This window comes from Nyctibius grandis, chromosome 3 (assembly GCF_013368605.1).
Source record: "Nyctibius grandis isolate bNycGra1 chromosome 3, bNycGra1.pri, whole genome shotgun sequence".
In the NCBI taxonomy this organism is placed as follows: Eukaryota; Metazoa; Chordata; class Aves; order Nyctibiiformes; family Nyctibiidae; genus Nyctibius; species Nyctibius grandis.
This window is the reverse complement of record NC_090660.1, coordinates 484,314-500,494: the sequence shown is the minus strand read 5'-3', so window position 1 is coordinate 500,494 and position 16,181 is coordinate 484,314. Positions and strand designations below refer to the sequence as shown.

The 16,181-nt window shown below is 45.1% G+C and overlaps 1 protein-coding gene across 1 annotated transcript in view; it reads right to left on the bottom strand.

The window, feature by feature from the left end:
- Positions 1-4,176: 4,176 nt before the first annotated feature.
- VOPP1 (VOPP1 WW domain binding protein) overlaps positions 4,177-16,181 on the bottom strand; it is a 51,647-nt gene continuing 39,642 nt past the window's right edge. The window contains exons 3-5 of the mRNA XM_068396875.1: positions 9,433-9,510; positions 7,249-7,385; positions 4,177-4,637 (exon numbers count right to left, since the gene is read on the bottom strand). Of these exons, the coding sequence (XP_068252976.1) occupies positions 4,456-4,637; positions 7,249-7,385; positions 9,433-9,510 (397 nt within the window). The 3' untranslated portion in view covers positions 4,177-4,455. The remainder of the gene's footprint in view (positions 4,638-7,248; positions 7,386-9,432; positions 9,511-16,181) is intronic.

Genomic DNA, 16,181 nt, shown 5'->3' with positions numbered 1-16,181 from the left:
GCTTTTCTAGCACAGTAGTTCTCTGTAATGTCACAGAGTGACAGAATCAACCAGGTTGGAAGAGCCCTCTGGGATCATCGAGTCCAACCATTGCCCTGACACCACCATGGCAACTAGACCAGGGCACTAAGTGCCATGTCCAGGCTTTTCTTAAACCCCTCCAGAGATGGTGACTCCACCACCTCCCTGGGCAGCCCCTTCCAATGGCTAATGACCCTTGCTGAGAAGAAATGCACTCAGCAGCGTGGGAGGGTGGCTGCCAGTGCCACTCTCCTCTTTAATACGATTATTATCTAGCAGTTGCTTTGTAGACACCGCCTAACGCCAGCCCTTCCCCTGCATGGTGTTTCTGTGGTAGTTTCCCTGTCCAAGAGTACAAACAACTGTAAAACCCCAGCAGGCAGCTCAGCACTCCCCAGCAACAGGGCGTGAGAGGGGCCTGCAGAGACATCCCGGCCCATTTCTCGCGCCCACTGAAGTAGCAGCGACGCATTAGACCAGAAAAAGAAAAATAAATTAAAAAAAAAAAAGGAAGGCTCCGCTGTCTGACAAGGTGGTGTCTTCTTGGCTGACCTGTGTGCCCAAAAGGGGCTGCTTGTGTATCTGCATATAAAACTAGCCCAGCTGAGGGGTTGGGGGTTGGTTTTTTTGTTCTGTTTGCTTGTTTTAAGTAAGGAAGAAAGAGCACTTACCTCCTTTGCCCCTCTCCTCTGAGCCATGGGGCACCCAGTCCCACCAGGGAGAAGGAGCATCAAGAAAATCCATGAGTAAGATTGTGCCACTTTAGCAGCCTCAGCCCCCCAGCGCTGCCTTGCTGGGCTCCCGCACCTCGGCAGAGGGGGTTCAGCTGCCCTGGGCCTCACAGCCCAGCTGGGGCTCCGTGTTTGCTGGAAGGCTGAAGAAGCAGCAGCAAAACCTTCTGAACCCTCAGCCTGCAATGAAATTAATTCACCCATTAATGGAGCCTTCCCTCAACAGGATCTAAGGCAGCAAGTACATGGGAGGGAAGGCGCTTTATGGGAATAAAACTTACTTTTCTAGCACAAAAAAAAAAAAAAACACCTCCTGAGCCTGGGAGATGCTCTGGCAGCAGCCAGCCAGCTTTTTCTTCTCACCAGCAATTGCACTTGTTGCACAAGCCTTGGGCGTACGAAGGACTGGCCACACCAGCGCTACGGACAAGGTGCACCACAAGTCCCTGGCAGCGCCTCTTCTCTCAAAGCAGCGTAGTTGGAGATTTCACTGTGTCAGAAAGGGACTGACTCCCTCTCATTCCCATTTCTGCCAGGGTCACAGCAGCAGAGACCTCCAAGGTTTCCTTACCCACCTAGGCATGTTCCTCCCGCTCACTGCCTCCTCGCAGGTACATCAGACGTGTTCTGAGGACACACACCTAAAGAAAGGACCTCAAGGGGGTTATTGTTTATGTTCTTGGCTCCCCTCCTGGGCTCAGTGGCTCGGCTTGAGCATCTCCATTCTGCCCAAGTTCACAGCACTTAAACCTCCCACATCAAATGCCTCTGCAAGAACTAGGAGACTTATCCCCACAACACACTAAATCACCTTCCTGATCTCAGACACGGGTGGGGAGTCAGCCCCGTACCCTGCTCTGGTGTGCCCCAGGACAGTGCCCCACACATCCCCAGGGCTCTCGGCCACCATCACCAACCTTATTTTGCAGTCAAACCACACCCTGCCTCATCAGTGAGGCACCAAAACCTCTGTTGTGTCAGAGAGAGGCCACAGCAGCAGCACCCAGAGAACCCGACACAAGAATCCCAATAGATAAAGCATCAGCACACCCCAGGGAAGGTCACATTAGTGAAGCTGCAGCAGCTGGCAGCTCCTGGGGCATCACTGCTGCCAGGTAAAACCCTGTTGGAAGATGTTTTCCTTCACCTGTGGGACTCCACAACAACTGACCTGTCATCACTGGTGAGGAGCAGCCCAGTCCTTTCCAGTGGGGCACCTGTAGCCTGTGTTTCCCATCTGGCTCACTAGTACAAAGCTCTCTGGGGCATTAGCCCTGCCTTCTCTCTGCACACAAGAGGTCACACTCAACTCTACTCAGTAACGTAAAGAACTTCAAACATACAGCTCAGGAAAGAGCAATGAAGAGGGCTAGAGGTACAGCAACATCCACTCTTACTTTAATAAAATGCATTTCAAAAGAAAGCCTGCACAAGTTTTATGAGCAACAGCAGCCCCTGAGGCTGCAGAAAGCCCTGTTTCTGCTCCATCCATCCTCCAACCCCCCCTGCACAACGTGCACTGTACACTCCTGATCAGCTTTGTATGGTCAGTATCAGCCCACCAAAAGCTACAGGGCTTCTCCCTTCGTTCTCCCCACTTCTTTTTTAAACTAAGAGGGGAAAAAATAAAAAGAAAACCTAAAAACTTCCAAAAGCAAAGTAATGAGCAGAAAGGCACGCATACAGTCTGCATCAATTCATCTGGATGCCCACACAGGTGCTGTGTTCTCAAGAGAAGACCAGGGAGGAGCGTGAGTGTTGTACCAGGTAGTGTCATCCACCACCACCAGCAAACAAACCAGCCGGACTGCAGGAAAACTTCACCAGAAGCTGAATTTCAATGTACAGCACAAGAATTCACTACAAAAGGCTTCTGTTCAGTGCGGTCAGGAACACGCCAGCGCCCGTAGATACACTTTGTAATATAAAAGGACTTAACAACATCTATCTGCTAACATGAGGTCTGGTGTCATCTCTAGTGACAGAAGAAGAAAGGTTGGATTTGCTTTTAAAAAATTATGATGTCCTGTATACACAACCATCACACGCAGCTTTAAACTCCAAGTGCACAGTCATTTAGAAAAATATATATACAGGGCTGGTGTACAGGCAGATGGACCTAGTAATCGTATATAAATTGTACTTCTTTGCATCTTGTGTCTACGCTGCACACACAGAAGCACTTTGCTTTGTCCCTTATGATGATGCACAGTAAGGGAAAGCCTTAGTTACAATTTCATCCAAGCCAGGTCTGCGGTAACGAGCTCCTCCAAAGCCAGCTCTGCTCTAGATGACCACTAACTCCACCAGCAGCTTTTAGAGAAGCTGTTCATACCAAAAGGGATGCCCTCTCCTGCCAGTTCTGCACATCCAGCTTGCCACCTAGGAACAAGTTCTCACAAGCCACTGGCAGGCGTTAACAGCACAATAAAGCTCCCTGTGCAACACAGGTTACTCCAAACCACCTCAAGGTGACCTCTGTGCCCTGACTGGAGTGACACGGGAGCAGTCAGTGTGTTGGCAGTGAGTAAGCAGTCACCTGGCACCCAAAGGACCACACCAGACTCCTAACCTTCAGCTACGCTGTTTTCTGCAGGTCCTTCAGCGTTAGAAGGCAATGGCGTCTGCTTTTTGTCACCCTTAATGACATGGCTCTGAATGGGAGAAGGTCCCATTAGTGTGCAGTCACGTCTCAGAGTAGCCTCATATTTTTGCTAGCCGTGGGCAGGCGTGAGAGCCCTCCCAGGGAAAGGGGCTCTGTGTTTATTTGAAGCTGTTGACTTGTGGTCACTCACGAGTCAACCACGAGCATAAGATGGTGAACTGGGAACCCTGGGGCTGCTCACAGCAAAACACACACAGAGCTAAGAGTCTTTGGAAGCCAAACCATCTGCACATCAGGGCAAGGAACAGCAGCACCAGCCCAAAAAGTTACGTGTTTGTCTGGCCTAGAGAGGAGAGCAGGTTTACAGATCTGTCACCTGGAGATGACAGCTCTACTTGGTACTCTGTACCAACAGTGAGACCACAACAAAAGCTACTGGTTCTCAGGGACAAAACTCCCATCAATGTCAAAGGCAGTAAAAACATGGAAGTGTGCTAACATTCCTTCTTACTGTAATTATTTCCCAATTTAGGGAAAAAAAAACTTACCTGTGAATTTCAGTGTCTTTCTGTTGCGCATCAGAACCAAATTGTACAAGAAAATCATGAAAGAAAAAGATGGTGGTCACCACTTCTGGTAAAAGCATTGCCCTGCCTCCTCTGCTCCGACCCTCTAATGAGGGCATTTCTGCTATGGGGTCTTAGGAGAGCACACATCACTCTGGAGCAGCACAAAGACCTGCTCTCCATCAGTAGCCTGCCACAACGCAACGACACCCATGATCGAAACGAACAATAAATAAAGAGAAAGACATACAGGTTTTAAATATAGGTTTCCATTAAAAGCGTTACAAAGACGACTTCCCTTGTTTTGAAGACAAAGAAAAAATCCACTTCTACTAAAAAAAAAAAAAAAGAGGAAAAAAAAATTTTAAAATCACCCCTTTGCAAGTAACTTTAATGAGGGAAGGAGCAGGGAAGGGAGGGAGAGAGGACTTGGAGACCTAGCAAGTGTTCAGAAGGGTGGATGCCCCCCATCTTAGTCACTTTGCAATGGCACCTTCTTCTCCCACAGTCAGGTCTGAGAGACAGAGAGTCCTCACGTGGAGGATTTCACCACCTGCTCGTAGGGGGGAGGCGGCGTGTTGCAGTAGGAAGGTGGCGGTGGGTAAACCGGGTTTCCTTGCGGGGAATTGGGCTGGACGTGGAAAGCCATGGCCATGGGATTCATCACAGCTCCACCTGGGTCTGTGTAGTACGGCACTCCAGGCTGTTGTGACCCTGGAAGAAAGAAAAGGAGAGAAAAGGTGTCAACAGCGGTGGCAGCACCATGAGGTCGTGCTCTTCCAGGGCCTGTGCTCTGCACGCTCGGACAAGTTCTCTCCAAATGTTCATCAGAGCAAAGACAAGGAGCCACCTTTCTCCCATGCCAGAGAAAAAACACAATGGGACAAGATTGCTCCGCACAGATTAAATTTAGGAAATTACGTTGGAGCCTGCAGGGACCAGGAAAGGAAACACACAATCAAGAGCAAAATTCCTTGGCCGTGACACAGGAGGAGTAACAGAGACTGCTGCCAGGAGGAGTAACAAGGATGACGTGTAACCCTCCTCAAGGATCACAGCGGGTGGTGGGAGTCGACTTAATGCAATTCCAGCAATTAAAGTCACAGACTGTCTCTATCTCAAGATGTAAATTAGTTTTCTTCTCTTTCTCTCTGTCTATTTAAATAAAGATGAACTGAAAAAAAAAATCATGGCTGAGCAACAGGTTTTCTTCTTCTGGTGCTAGTCTGTTTTCCCTCTAAGGACACAGCCCCTAAAGGATTTTCCCCTTAAGCATCCCTTTCTGTGGCTTACTGACTCTAGGGCTCAGCATTACCGCAGAAGGCATAAAGGATGCTTAAAGCTTTAAGCATCCTTTAGTACTTAAATCATTCAGGAAGGAGCTACATAACCCAAAAATGTGTCCTTACAATATTAAATTGGGCTGAGCCACAGGACACGGGGATGCAAACTGTCCCCAGGCCTGGGGTGTCTGTCTGGGGAGCTTTGTTTGGACACTCGGGAGCAAAGAGGATGGAAAGCAGAGCAGGAACACAGCTATTCCCTGTGGCTACTGCTACCAAATCTTGACGAGGAGTGAGTGGAAAATGAGAACTCGGTTGACTACTAATTCCTTTTGCTGTTGAATATTCCTAGAACAGTAGAAAAAGTAAAAAAATAAATTGGTAGAGTTAGCTCAGAGCCCAAAGCTTTTAAGTAACAGTAATAACAGTGTGGAAGCAGGTGGCACAAGCAGGTCATTAAAGGGCTTGTGCTTATTTCATATTTACCCACAACTCGTGTTCCATGAAGCATCATGAAAAAATAAACCCGTGCTCTAAAATTAAATCTGGTGTTTGCCAACCCAGCCAAAGACACTCCCTGTTCACATAATCTTGAGGTTATTTTTCAGGCTTAAAAGCTTTAGTTTAGTTAGTTTGGCTCCCCCCCACCCCTCCACTGTTGAAAAGTAAATACTCTCTGTGGAAATGCTTGTTCAGTCAAGCAGAAAAACAGATGCAGAATGGAAGCCCTAAAAAAACCTCTTAGGATTTAAACAGAAAGAGGGTGAATAAAGTGTCAGCTTGTGTCTGTAAGATCTTTTTATCCATTTAGACCTGGGGGGGGCAATGCATGTCTGTGAGTACATGCTCAAGGATGCAAGAAAGAGCATCTCCAAAGTCTGCACAAGGCACGGGTGTCACAGTATTGCACCGAGATGTAATGGTTCAGAAGATGATTTTCGTTCAAGGCACTGAATTTTCAGAGAGATCCTCCTTCTCATACAAAATATTCAGTTCTATTTCCACTTCCAAGCCAGTATGAAGCAAAAACAAACTGCCAATTCAAAAAAAAAGTTGTCAGAAAAGATAATTATCCTCTGGCTTCAGCTCTCTCTAATGTAACATGTAATAAAATGACAGCCTGGGAGGAAAAGCGTCAGTGTACGGAGCGTGCCTGGGTATGTGTGTGTAATTTTGCTGGCACAAATTAGCACTGGCTGATGCAATTTGGAGAGTAGTTAAAAACGTCTCAGTTTGGCCTTGCTGAGGCAGGGAGAAAGCAAGCACCAGAGTCTGCACTCAGATAAAATCTCAGCCCTGTAGAAGGTCTGACTAGAGAAGGCTGGATTCAAAATGCTCCCAAACATCTGCTGACAGGTGAGTCTTACTTTGCAGGACTCTCCCAACTGGGACTATCAAACAGCCAGGCAGGGAGCAATAATGAACTTAGAAAGCAGTACTGCCAGAGGAGCCACCACCAGGTAGATCCTCCTGATGCTCACAGCCATTACTGACCAGAGGGACAGCAATCAGGCCAACGAGGGGAAAAGGACCACTTTGCTGCAGACAAACTGTAGCACAGAGCATGGAAGGCAAACCAAAACAAGAAGACTTGCAAGACAGCCAGATCATGGAAGGAAAAGGTTAGGCTCTCCTTCACCTCTGTCAGATGTTATCAGCTGTATTTAACACTCTTCATGCCATTGTTCATTTTGGATATCTATCATTTTGTCCATGCTGCCAAGTGAGAACTTGCCAGCCTCCTTCCATGCATGGCCACACAGCTGTGAAGGTGTTAGGAACCACAGCAGAAGGGCACTGAAAGTCCTGCCATCCTGGGTTTCAAGAACACCTCTGTACACCGCAGCTGAATCATGCTGTTTGAAAGGCAGAAGACTTGGCTCATCACAGGAGGTGGCTGCATGGTTTAGCACAGCGCAATCCCTTGTCCAAATCCCACAGCTTCCCAAAACCAACCAAACACAACCCCCAAACCGACCTTTTTTAGATGCCTTGGCAAACCTAAGAAATCAGTGAAACTTGTTTAATGAGCAGTCTCTGACCTGATGCAGCGTTGGCTGGTTGTCTGGTGTAAGACACATTAAAAGTAGGTTCTTCTACTAGGGGAGGAGGGTACATCCGCCTTCGGATAAAGAAACCAGCTCCACAGCAGAACAAAACTCCCATCATCAAAAGGAACCTGGGCAAAGAGAAGAGGGAAGTCAATACCCAGGCAGCTCTCAAACCCAGACTGTTCGTTGGAAGCAACAAGAGTATCATCTAGCAACCATCAGCCTACGACTTTTATCAAGGTTTCTTACATAGGTTGTCTCTGGAGAGCAGGTCTATGTCATCTGAGATAGCACTCATGGGGGCACTTATGGATATATTACAGACATATTTAGCCATTAGTACTATTGTTTTCTGGCGTGTAAAATACAAATCTGAAACTAAGACGCCCTTGAACTTTTGGAAAGTTCAGGTTCATACCTAGCCTTTGCCACCAGGATGCTGAACTGAAATTCCAGGTCGGTACAGTTTAAAACTGCGTATCTTGGACACAAGCCTCATGCTTACAGCATCGAGGCTGGCCAGGAGGTTTGTGGGGGACAAAGAGAAATACTATTCTGCAGTTGCCCTGAAAAGAAGGGTCTTAGGTGTTCTTAAATTACTCAACACTGTAATTTTGTCTCCATTGGGAAATACAGCAGCTGGCATTTAAGCTCCAGCCAGAAGACTGAAGCATTCAGCACTGAAGATGACAAGCTCTGCTTTGTGCTTCCTAGATGGGATACGCATTCTCAAGGAAAAGGACATCATTTTGCTTCAGTTCTTCTCTCAGCTCCTTTTCTGACCTCACTAAACTGTCCTCATCATTCCCTTGCCCTGGTGCTGTGGAAACAGGCACATCCAGCAACGGCACGTCAGAAGATTTTGTTCCTCAGACAGTGGCTTTCACTGTGTTTCCTTGATTAGTTATCGACATCCCAGTGTCTGATGCCAGCTCCCATAAACCCAAATGGTTCTTCCGCCTGTAACTGCCACCTCATTTCAGGGCCCTTTACTGGAAGACAGTGACAACTGTGCTCTTTTGGAAGGGATGGAAGCTGGCGAGAGGCCACCGAAGTTGGCCAGAGGCAAGCCTACACACCATGCTCATCTCCTCTGGAGCACTCCTAGGTGCCCCAGAGGAAGAGTGTGACACTGCACAGCAGCCAGAGGCTATTTCATGCCAAGGGTCAAATTCTGTTCTTGTTTCTGTGGTGGAAACAAGAGCAGAAGGAGGTCCCGTTTCTCTGAGCCAATATTAATACATCCCCTTTTGGCAGCGTTCCTGCAAAGGATTTGTTCTGAACAGAAAAACAGAGATTTACGACGTCACCCCACGGACTGAGATGCAGAGCTCTTCAGCTGTATCAGCAAGGATTGTACACTGAAATCCCACAGTCAGCTTTGTGAAATCTCTGTATTATAGTATATATCAGGCTGCTGGTTTTCAGTGTTTATTCGTTGTGATTTTGAAGGCTTTTTTTTTTAAGCAGTCTTCAAATTCTACATAAAAATGCTTGAAATCAGGTTTTCTAGGAGATCATTTGCTTTCCCTCTACTGTAATGAAAAGGTTTTATTCAGGTGCTTTCTTAAGTTCCTCTCCAAAATGAATTTACCTTATTTTTTCATTCTGCATATAACAGTGATCAGTTAAACTTTATCCAGATTACTGAGTTGCTGGTTTCGCAAGCTCAAATCTTCCTGCCTTCTTTTCCCTTGCTGTCATCTCCAGCGAAATCCTCAGTCATAAATGTACTTCTTTTCCTTTTTAATTGAAGCCTCAGTTCGGCTGGCAAGAATATCTTAAACCCTGCCTGCCTAAATGCACAATCCTCTTAAAAATGAGTGCCCAACCAAAAAGGACAAATGCTGCTGCTTGGTCATAGCCGGGACAGGCGTAAGGAATTCAGCAATCTGGGATAAAAGCAGGACCGCTGCCTGCACAAACCAGCAGGATGCAGAGGCAGGAAAGGTCAATCTGACATGAGTAACCTCCTTTTTCAGTGCTTTCTCACTACATCAGGAGAATTTTATAAGCAAAAAACCAAAGTCCTTGCATTTATATGTACGTATATACATTACTGCATACTTGTACCTACTTTACTTTAAAATACTAGGGCTGGCAACACCCTGATTTAAGTCCTACAAACAAGACAAGAACAGGACAAACATAAAATCCCCAAATGCCCTGACCTACCAAAAATACCATAGCCGCTGGATAGAGAGAGCTCTTACACAGCACCTTGAACCACAGCAGTCCTCGTAGGAGCGACATCTGCAGAGAAACAAAGAGAAAAGGACGTCAGGGGAGTGGTTGTCACTCAGATCAAAACGGCATCCCCAACTCTGACACCGTTTGTGTGTTCAAGGCCAGGTTGGATGGGGCTTTGAGCAACCTGATCTACAGACCTCAAACATGAGCCATTTGGGGTTTTATTCACTGCAACAGACCAGAATTGCAAGGTCAAAACTGCCAGATCACTTGCAAAACAGCACCTTCCAAACAGAGAAACCACTGAGCACAGAGAAAACCTCAAGCGTACTGTTATTTGCGAATTTAATGGCTTTTGCTGCTTCTCAGAAGTTGCCCTGGACTGCAACTGCCAACAACTCCCATTATTTAAGTAGGCTTTCCTCTTAAAAAAAAAACCCAAATTTCAGATTAATATTTCATATGGAATAGAACCATTTTAAAGGTATTATAGTGATACTAGATGGTTTAGCAACGGCTTAGCAAGAGTAGGCCTCAGAGTAGGCTCTAAAAGGCCTGCTCTGTGTTAGCTTTACACAGAATCAGCTTTCCTGTCAGTAATTTTCCTTTCAGCTGGAATAACAGAGAATAACAATATATTCTGAAGCAAACTGCATGTTTTGTAGATAGAGTCTGCTTATGGGACTGATAACAGTGTTATAGTAGTCAATGATTCGTGCTGCTTACACTTAGTCTTAGAAAAACAAAGGTCTCTGTTAAGTTCTTTGCTAATTATAAAAAGGGCCAAAGACAAACCAAGACTGTGAAGAACAACTTTGTGATGTCTAAATTAACTTGATTCACAAACTCTGGTGCCAGAGGAGAGATAAGTCCAGTGAGAACCAGAACAACATCTTTTCCTTGAGGCCACCTGCACTTGGCAACAAGAAGGCCTCGACCAGGCTTGCGCAGAAGCACAATTAAGGGGGATTACGACCACCAGAGACCCCCAGGGGCCACCCCAGACCCCTCCCCAATTTAGTACTCACGCGCAAAGACAATTACATAATGTATTAGCATATGCATAAGTTTCTTGGAATAGGTGGGCTTTTCCTGGAATTATATGAATATTCACTTTTGTGATGTATATAATGAGCAAGCTTTTGTCCCTCAGTGTGCATGCCAGGAGGAGAGATCCCCCGTGCACCCAGCGCTGCAATAAACCAATGTCGGCTTCTAAACTATCATTGGGGTTAGAGAGTTTTCTTGGTTACTATTTTCCCGTAACAATAGCATCAAACCCTGTAAGCACAAGGTACCACTTCACTAAAAGCCAGCGCACACACATTAACAGCAACCTCTGAATGATTTCTGTGCTAACTGCCACTTCCCACACCAATGAAACATATTTAGTAAGAAAAAGGACAGAGGTAACACAGAAACTGTGGTATGTGATGGACTCAGATGAAAACATTCAGATTAGCATATCCCCATACCAAAAGAAAAGAGGTCACCACAGCTGGATTGATATTTTTAAGGGTGTTCACATCTGTATGCTCAATATTTAATTAAGCATCTGGTTTGGGAAAATTTTCCCAGCTGCATGACTGTGCTCCCATATTTGTGTGCAAAACTAAAATAAGAAATCAATTGGATAACTGTACAGACAATTACACATTTAGACGCTCAATTAACAAGCCATCACTCACAAAATACATCAAGTCACATAGGCTTCAGCCTCTAATTGGGGCCAGAGGAGGATGCTCTATGGATACATAATCAGCTGTTTTGCAAGTGAAAACAGTTACACCCTCTTCTGATGACAAATAGGCAGGATTTATTTAAGCAAGCAGGAGGATCTGACATGAGAGCAGCCTGTCAGTACCCAGGAGGAGGTTACTAAGAAGATGGAACCAGGATCTTCCCAGTGGTGCAGGATGGGAGGACAACAGACTATGGATGCAAACTGAAACAAAAAGAGGTTCTGACTTGGTATGTGGAAAATCTTACCCACCATGAGGACAGCCAGGCAGCAAAGCACGTTGCCCAGAGAGGTTGTGCCATCTTCTTCCTTGGAGTCTTCCCAAGACCTAACTGGGTAAAGCCCTGAGCAACGTGGTCTGACCTCATGGCTGACCCTGCTCTAAGCAGGAGGTTGGACTGGAGGTCTGCTGAGAACCCTTCCCACCTGAGTTATTCTGATTCTCTAATCAGAGTCACTCTCTTTTCCTCACTGCTTCTCTTAGAATATCACATTATTAAAAAATTCAATACACAACGATCCAACAGGATGAGCTGAACTAATGTTAACTCAATACTGAACAGCATCAAAACTCTTTTCTCCCTCTAAGTCAGCCAACCCCTCGCCGTGGGTGACTACTTCACTGACCCAGTGACACCAGCCACGGTATTTCTACTGTTGTGGACACGTGCTTACCACTCATACTCAAGAGCACGTGCGTAGGATGAGAAACCTTGTAGAGGACCAGAGTCAAGTCTGTGGAGACAAGTTTAACTCTGAATTACTTTCTGTGCATCTACATAAGGAGATGTATGATCTAATTCTTTAAGCAAAGTCAGGGATAACTTGGCTCCCTGCTTTTCCAAAGGATAAGAATTAGACTCCAATCACTCATTCCTTTCTGCGCTTTATATTTGTTTACTTATTTTTCCAGGCCACATAAATAAACATTTTGCTGAAACAGGAGAAAAGTACCTAACTGACAGTATCTTGTGACTCAGGCAACGAGGACATGGAGAAACTGTTGGTTTGGTTAGTGACGTAAGTTAAAAGCAGTCTTGGAAATTCTCTGTATCAACAGTAGAAGATCAATCTATGTCTCTCAAACCCCCGGTGATGGCTTCTGGTCTGAAATAAGCTGTATCTTATTCACACAGCAGAGGTAGAAAGGTTTGGAAATTGATCAATTCCTTAGCCTAGCCTTCAGAAATTGGAAGAAACACGCTTGAATTAAACCAAAGCTTACTGCTGATCTATGAAGGCTAGAACAATGAGATCCACTGGAAAAATAATTTTTAAAAGGTACTAATACCATTAGCTATTTGGACAGAGAGATGTACCATTAGTTCTGTAACAGAGACCTCCAACTTCTGCCCTAGCTGTTCATAGAGAAAGCATAATCAACAAGTTGTAAGAAAGCTTTGAGCAACATTTCTGACAGCTTTTTCTTTTTTCAATAATTACACTGGAAGACAGATTGAATACAAAAATAAAAAAACCTTAGGCTCCAAAAGAAGCAGGTTTTACTCCCCTATTTAGCTGAATTTCCTGCACACTTATTTTGGCACACTGAGTTCTTATCCCATGTTGCTCTTGCTTAGCAGACAGTCTTATCTGTGTCTTTGGATGGCTGAAGTAGAGGCTTTATGGGAAAGATTAACTCAGCTATCTTGCCTTTAAACTTCCAATAAAAGCAAATAACCATTTTATGTGAGAGTCCATGTGATGGACAGAGTTTGTATGCCTTAAACAACTTGTTTGCCAACTCTGGCTGGAGGAGGGGATGTGTGCTACAGAGGCCTGCAAGTCTGGCAAGAGATAAGGGCCTTGGGAACAGAACACCACCTCTGCTGTGCCTTAATTGGTGTGATTTACTGCTCTGGCTGGAGGAAGAGAGAAGTCCCGTGGAGGTCGGATGGTATCTTTTCCTCGGGGCCAGCCTACATGTGCAACAACTTTAGTATTTAGACCTTCTCTTGGGATGCTGGTGTGTGCTCCCGCCCACCACCTGAGGACCGAACCTGCAAGTGACTTACCAGAGGAGCAACTCTGCAAGCAACTTACCAACTCTACAGACAACTTACATCGCTGGACCCAAGGGTGGTGATCTCTCTTGTCCTCTCTCTCATAGTCTCTATCCTCTCTCTCTTTTTCTTTTTCCTTTTCTCTCTTTTCTCAATGCCTTTAGAAACCCAAGACACTTACGACCATGCCACTTTCCCTGTATTAATAAGTAGTTCTTAATTTCATACCAGTTATTTGGTGTCGTTTCACCTTAATTTACTCCAAGGGATTTATGAACTAGTTGCGACCAGGTCGTAACAGTCCACCTTGGATTTCTGTTACTCTGGGCAATTTAGAGAGAAGCAGGCACCTTCTAGGAGGACGTGCCTAGAGAGAAGAGATAAGGCATATGGACATGCCAGCCCAGGGATGCCTTGGTCTGAGCCTGCCACAATAGACACAGGACTTGGTATTTCTGAGATTTCTGAGCTGACAAGCCAACCTTTTCATTGTACTACAAAGTGTCTCCAACAGAGACGTGACATACTGCCAGCACGGGACTGAAATCACAGGGAAATCATTCAAAAGGATTGCATTGCTGGGTTTCCTAAGTCTCCAAAGACACATCTCAAGACCAAAGGACATACATATATTAACTGTGTAGAAAAAACTTCTGTCAGAAAACCGGTGATAGAAAGGAATGGAATCTATTGTGAACTCGTTTGACTAAATATATCTGCTTCTTATGGACTGTTGCTCCAGAAATTGTAAAATAAAATAAAACCTGTTTCACTACAGCACATCCCAGATCTAGATTTGCACAGAGGAGACAATCTCAGGATAAACTTATATATTATGCCTTTAGATGATTTAGCATCCAACCATATGCTCATGGAGAAGATCCTATTCATGCCTCCTCCCCCACAATATGAATACTCCCTTCATCCCATTTCACCCAAAAACTGTACCGAGCTGATTCAACACTGACTCAAATGTGCTAAAATGAACAACTTTCTGTGGGATTAGCAAGTTGAATCAGCTCGGTGAAGGGTCGAACAAGTGCCAAAGCAATGGGACTTCACCCTAAGATACTGAGATTAGTGTTGTGCCTCTCCTCCACCATAGAGGTGTGAAAAGAGGGCGCAGGTAGGAAGCAGCTGGGGATCCTAGACAACAGAAATTGAAATTGCAAAGTAACAAAGTAGGAAACCCCAGGCACTGCAGACTTCAATGACCTTCCTACCATTTCCATGCATTCCCCTTTTAAACCTACTGGGTTCCTACGTACTCAAACACCCTCTCTCCTCCCCCTTCCACATTTCTTCACTTGTCACACGTTATCTATCCTCTGAGCTTTACCATCCCCAAATCCTTATTGTCTTTCCTTAGTGTTTCCTTCTTTCCCACTGAAACTCATAATCACAGTAACACAACAGCATTAACGTGACACTCATCACTAACACAATAATCACTAAGCACACACAGCCTACCCCTCTCCCCTTCCTTTTTCCATTTACTCACACCATCCAGGAGACTGGCAATCGCAACACGTTTCTGGAATGACTTGGATAACAGGGTGCTGCAGGAACTACCACAAACACGCACAACCACCACTAACAGTCTTCTGATTGACCAGACACAGTCAATATACAACAGTTTTCCCTCCACATTAAAAGATCTCCTAAACCAACAACCCACCAACACCATAGCCCCTCTCACAACTTTCTTCCTTCCAATGTTCAAAGCTGTGTGCAATTCCAATTAACCTCTTCGACGGACTGGAAAATACACACACTGCTTTTCTAGAAGATAATCCATTCCAGCACACAAAGAAGACAGTAAACCAGTTACCAAAAGGAAATCAGTTAGAAAGCACCCTTACGTGCATCAGATCTGTTACAGAAAGCGAGCCTCCCCTTTGAACCCCTTCCTTTTGCAGGACTTGGTATGTATTTGTGGCACGAAGAGTCTGAGCTAACACCCAATATCCAAGTAGTCACCCCTTTGTAGTACCAAGAGAGACACTGGTGCAAAAGCGTGTGGGCAGAAACGTAAGCAGAGCACCGAGGCGATGATGAATAACACGCTCCTGAATGTCAAGGTACCGTGGGGTTTTCATATTTTCATAACAGCCCAGCTTCTTTCCCACATTGCAGCAAAATAAAATAAAATAAAATGTAGGTGGAACCAAAGCCCTGTTGTTATTAGCATGCAAAGAAAATGAGCTTATTTAAATTCACCCATCTGTTCTAGCCAACCATTTATGAGTAATTCTCAACATTTCAGTTACTTGAAAAAAAAGACAGTGAGTTCTAGGCATAAACACTTCCTATCTTCAGGATCGCAGATGATTAAGCCACACAATGTCTCATTCTTTCACTGAACTTTGATTCTCACCTGGCTTCCTGGCTGCTTTTTGTCTCTAGCATTTCACTCCCATTTCTGGCAGACGAAGTGGAGGTGGAGAAGAAAAGGGAGGAAAGTTCTTGGGTAGCACAAGGATTACAGTAATTTCCAATCCTTCAGCAAGGAAGAGCTTGCTCAGGGAACAGATGACCTAATGCTGCTACTTAGTCCTCCACCCCACTTTATTTTTATTTTTTTTTTAAATTTATGTTTACAGGTGTTTGCAGTTATAAAGTTATGCAAGCAGGGACAAAGCTTCGTACATTAATCTCCTTTCTGCCCCCAAATCCACAGGGAAGACACCTCCCACCCACACATTTCCTCTACCTTTTTGTTGTTGCTGTGGGCAATTTAAAAAAGAAAACTGCAATTCAGAGAGAGCTTCAATCGTGCTCCTACAGGTCATTGACATTTAGTTCTCATCCAAGCCTGCTGTGAATGTAGATGCCACTCATCAAAAGGACAGTTATGCCACGGATAACAAACCATCCCAACTCCCTAAATTAAACAGCAGTATTAGCACAGGAACAAACTGACTTTCAAAGCACTCTTGGTATTCTGCCTGACTACCTGCCCTTGTTTAAATCAAAGGGAGAACTGTCCT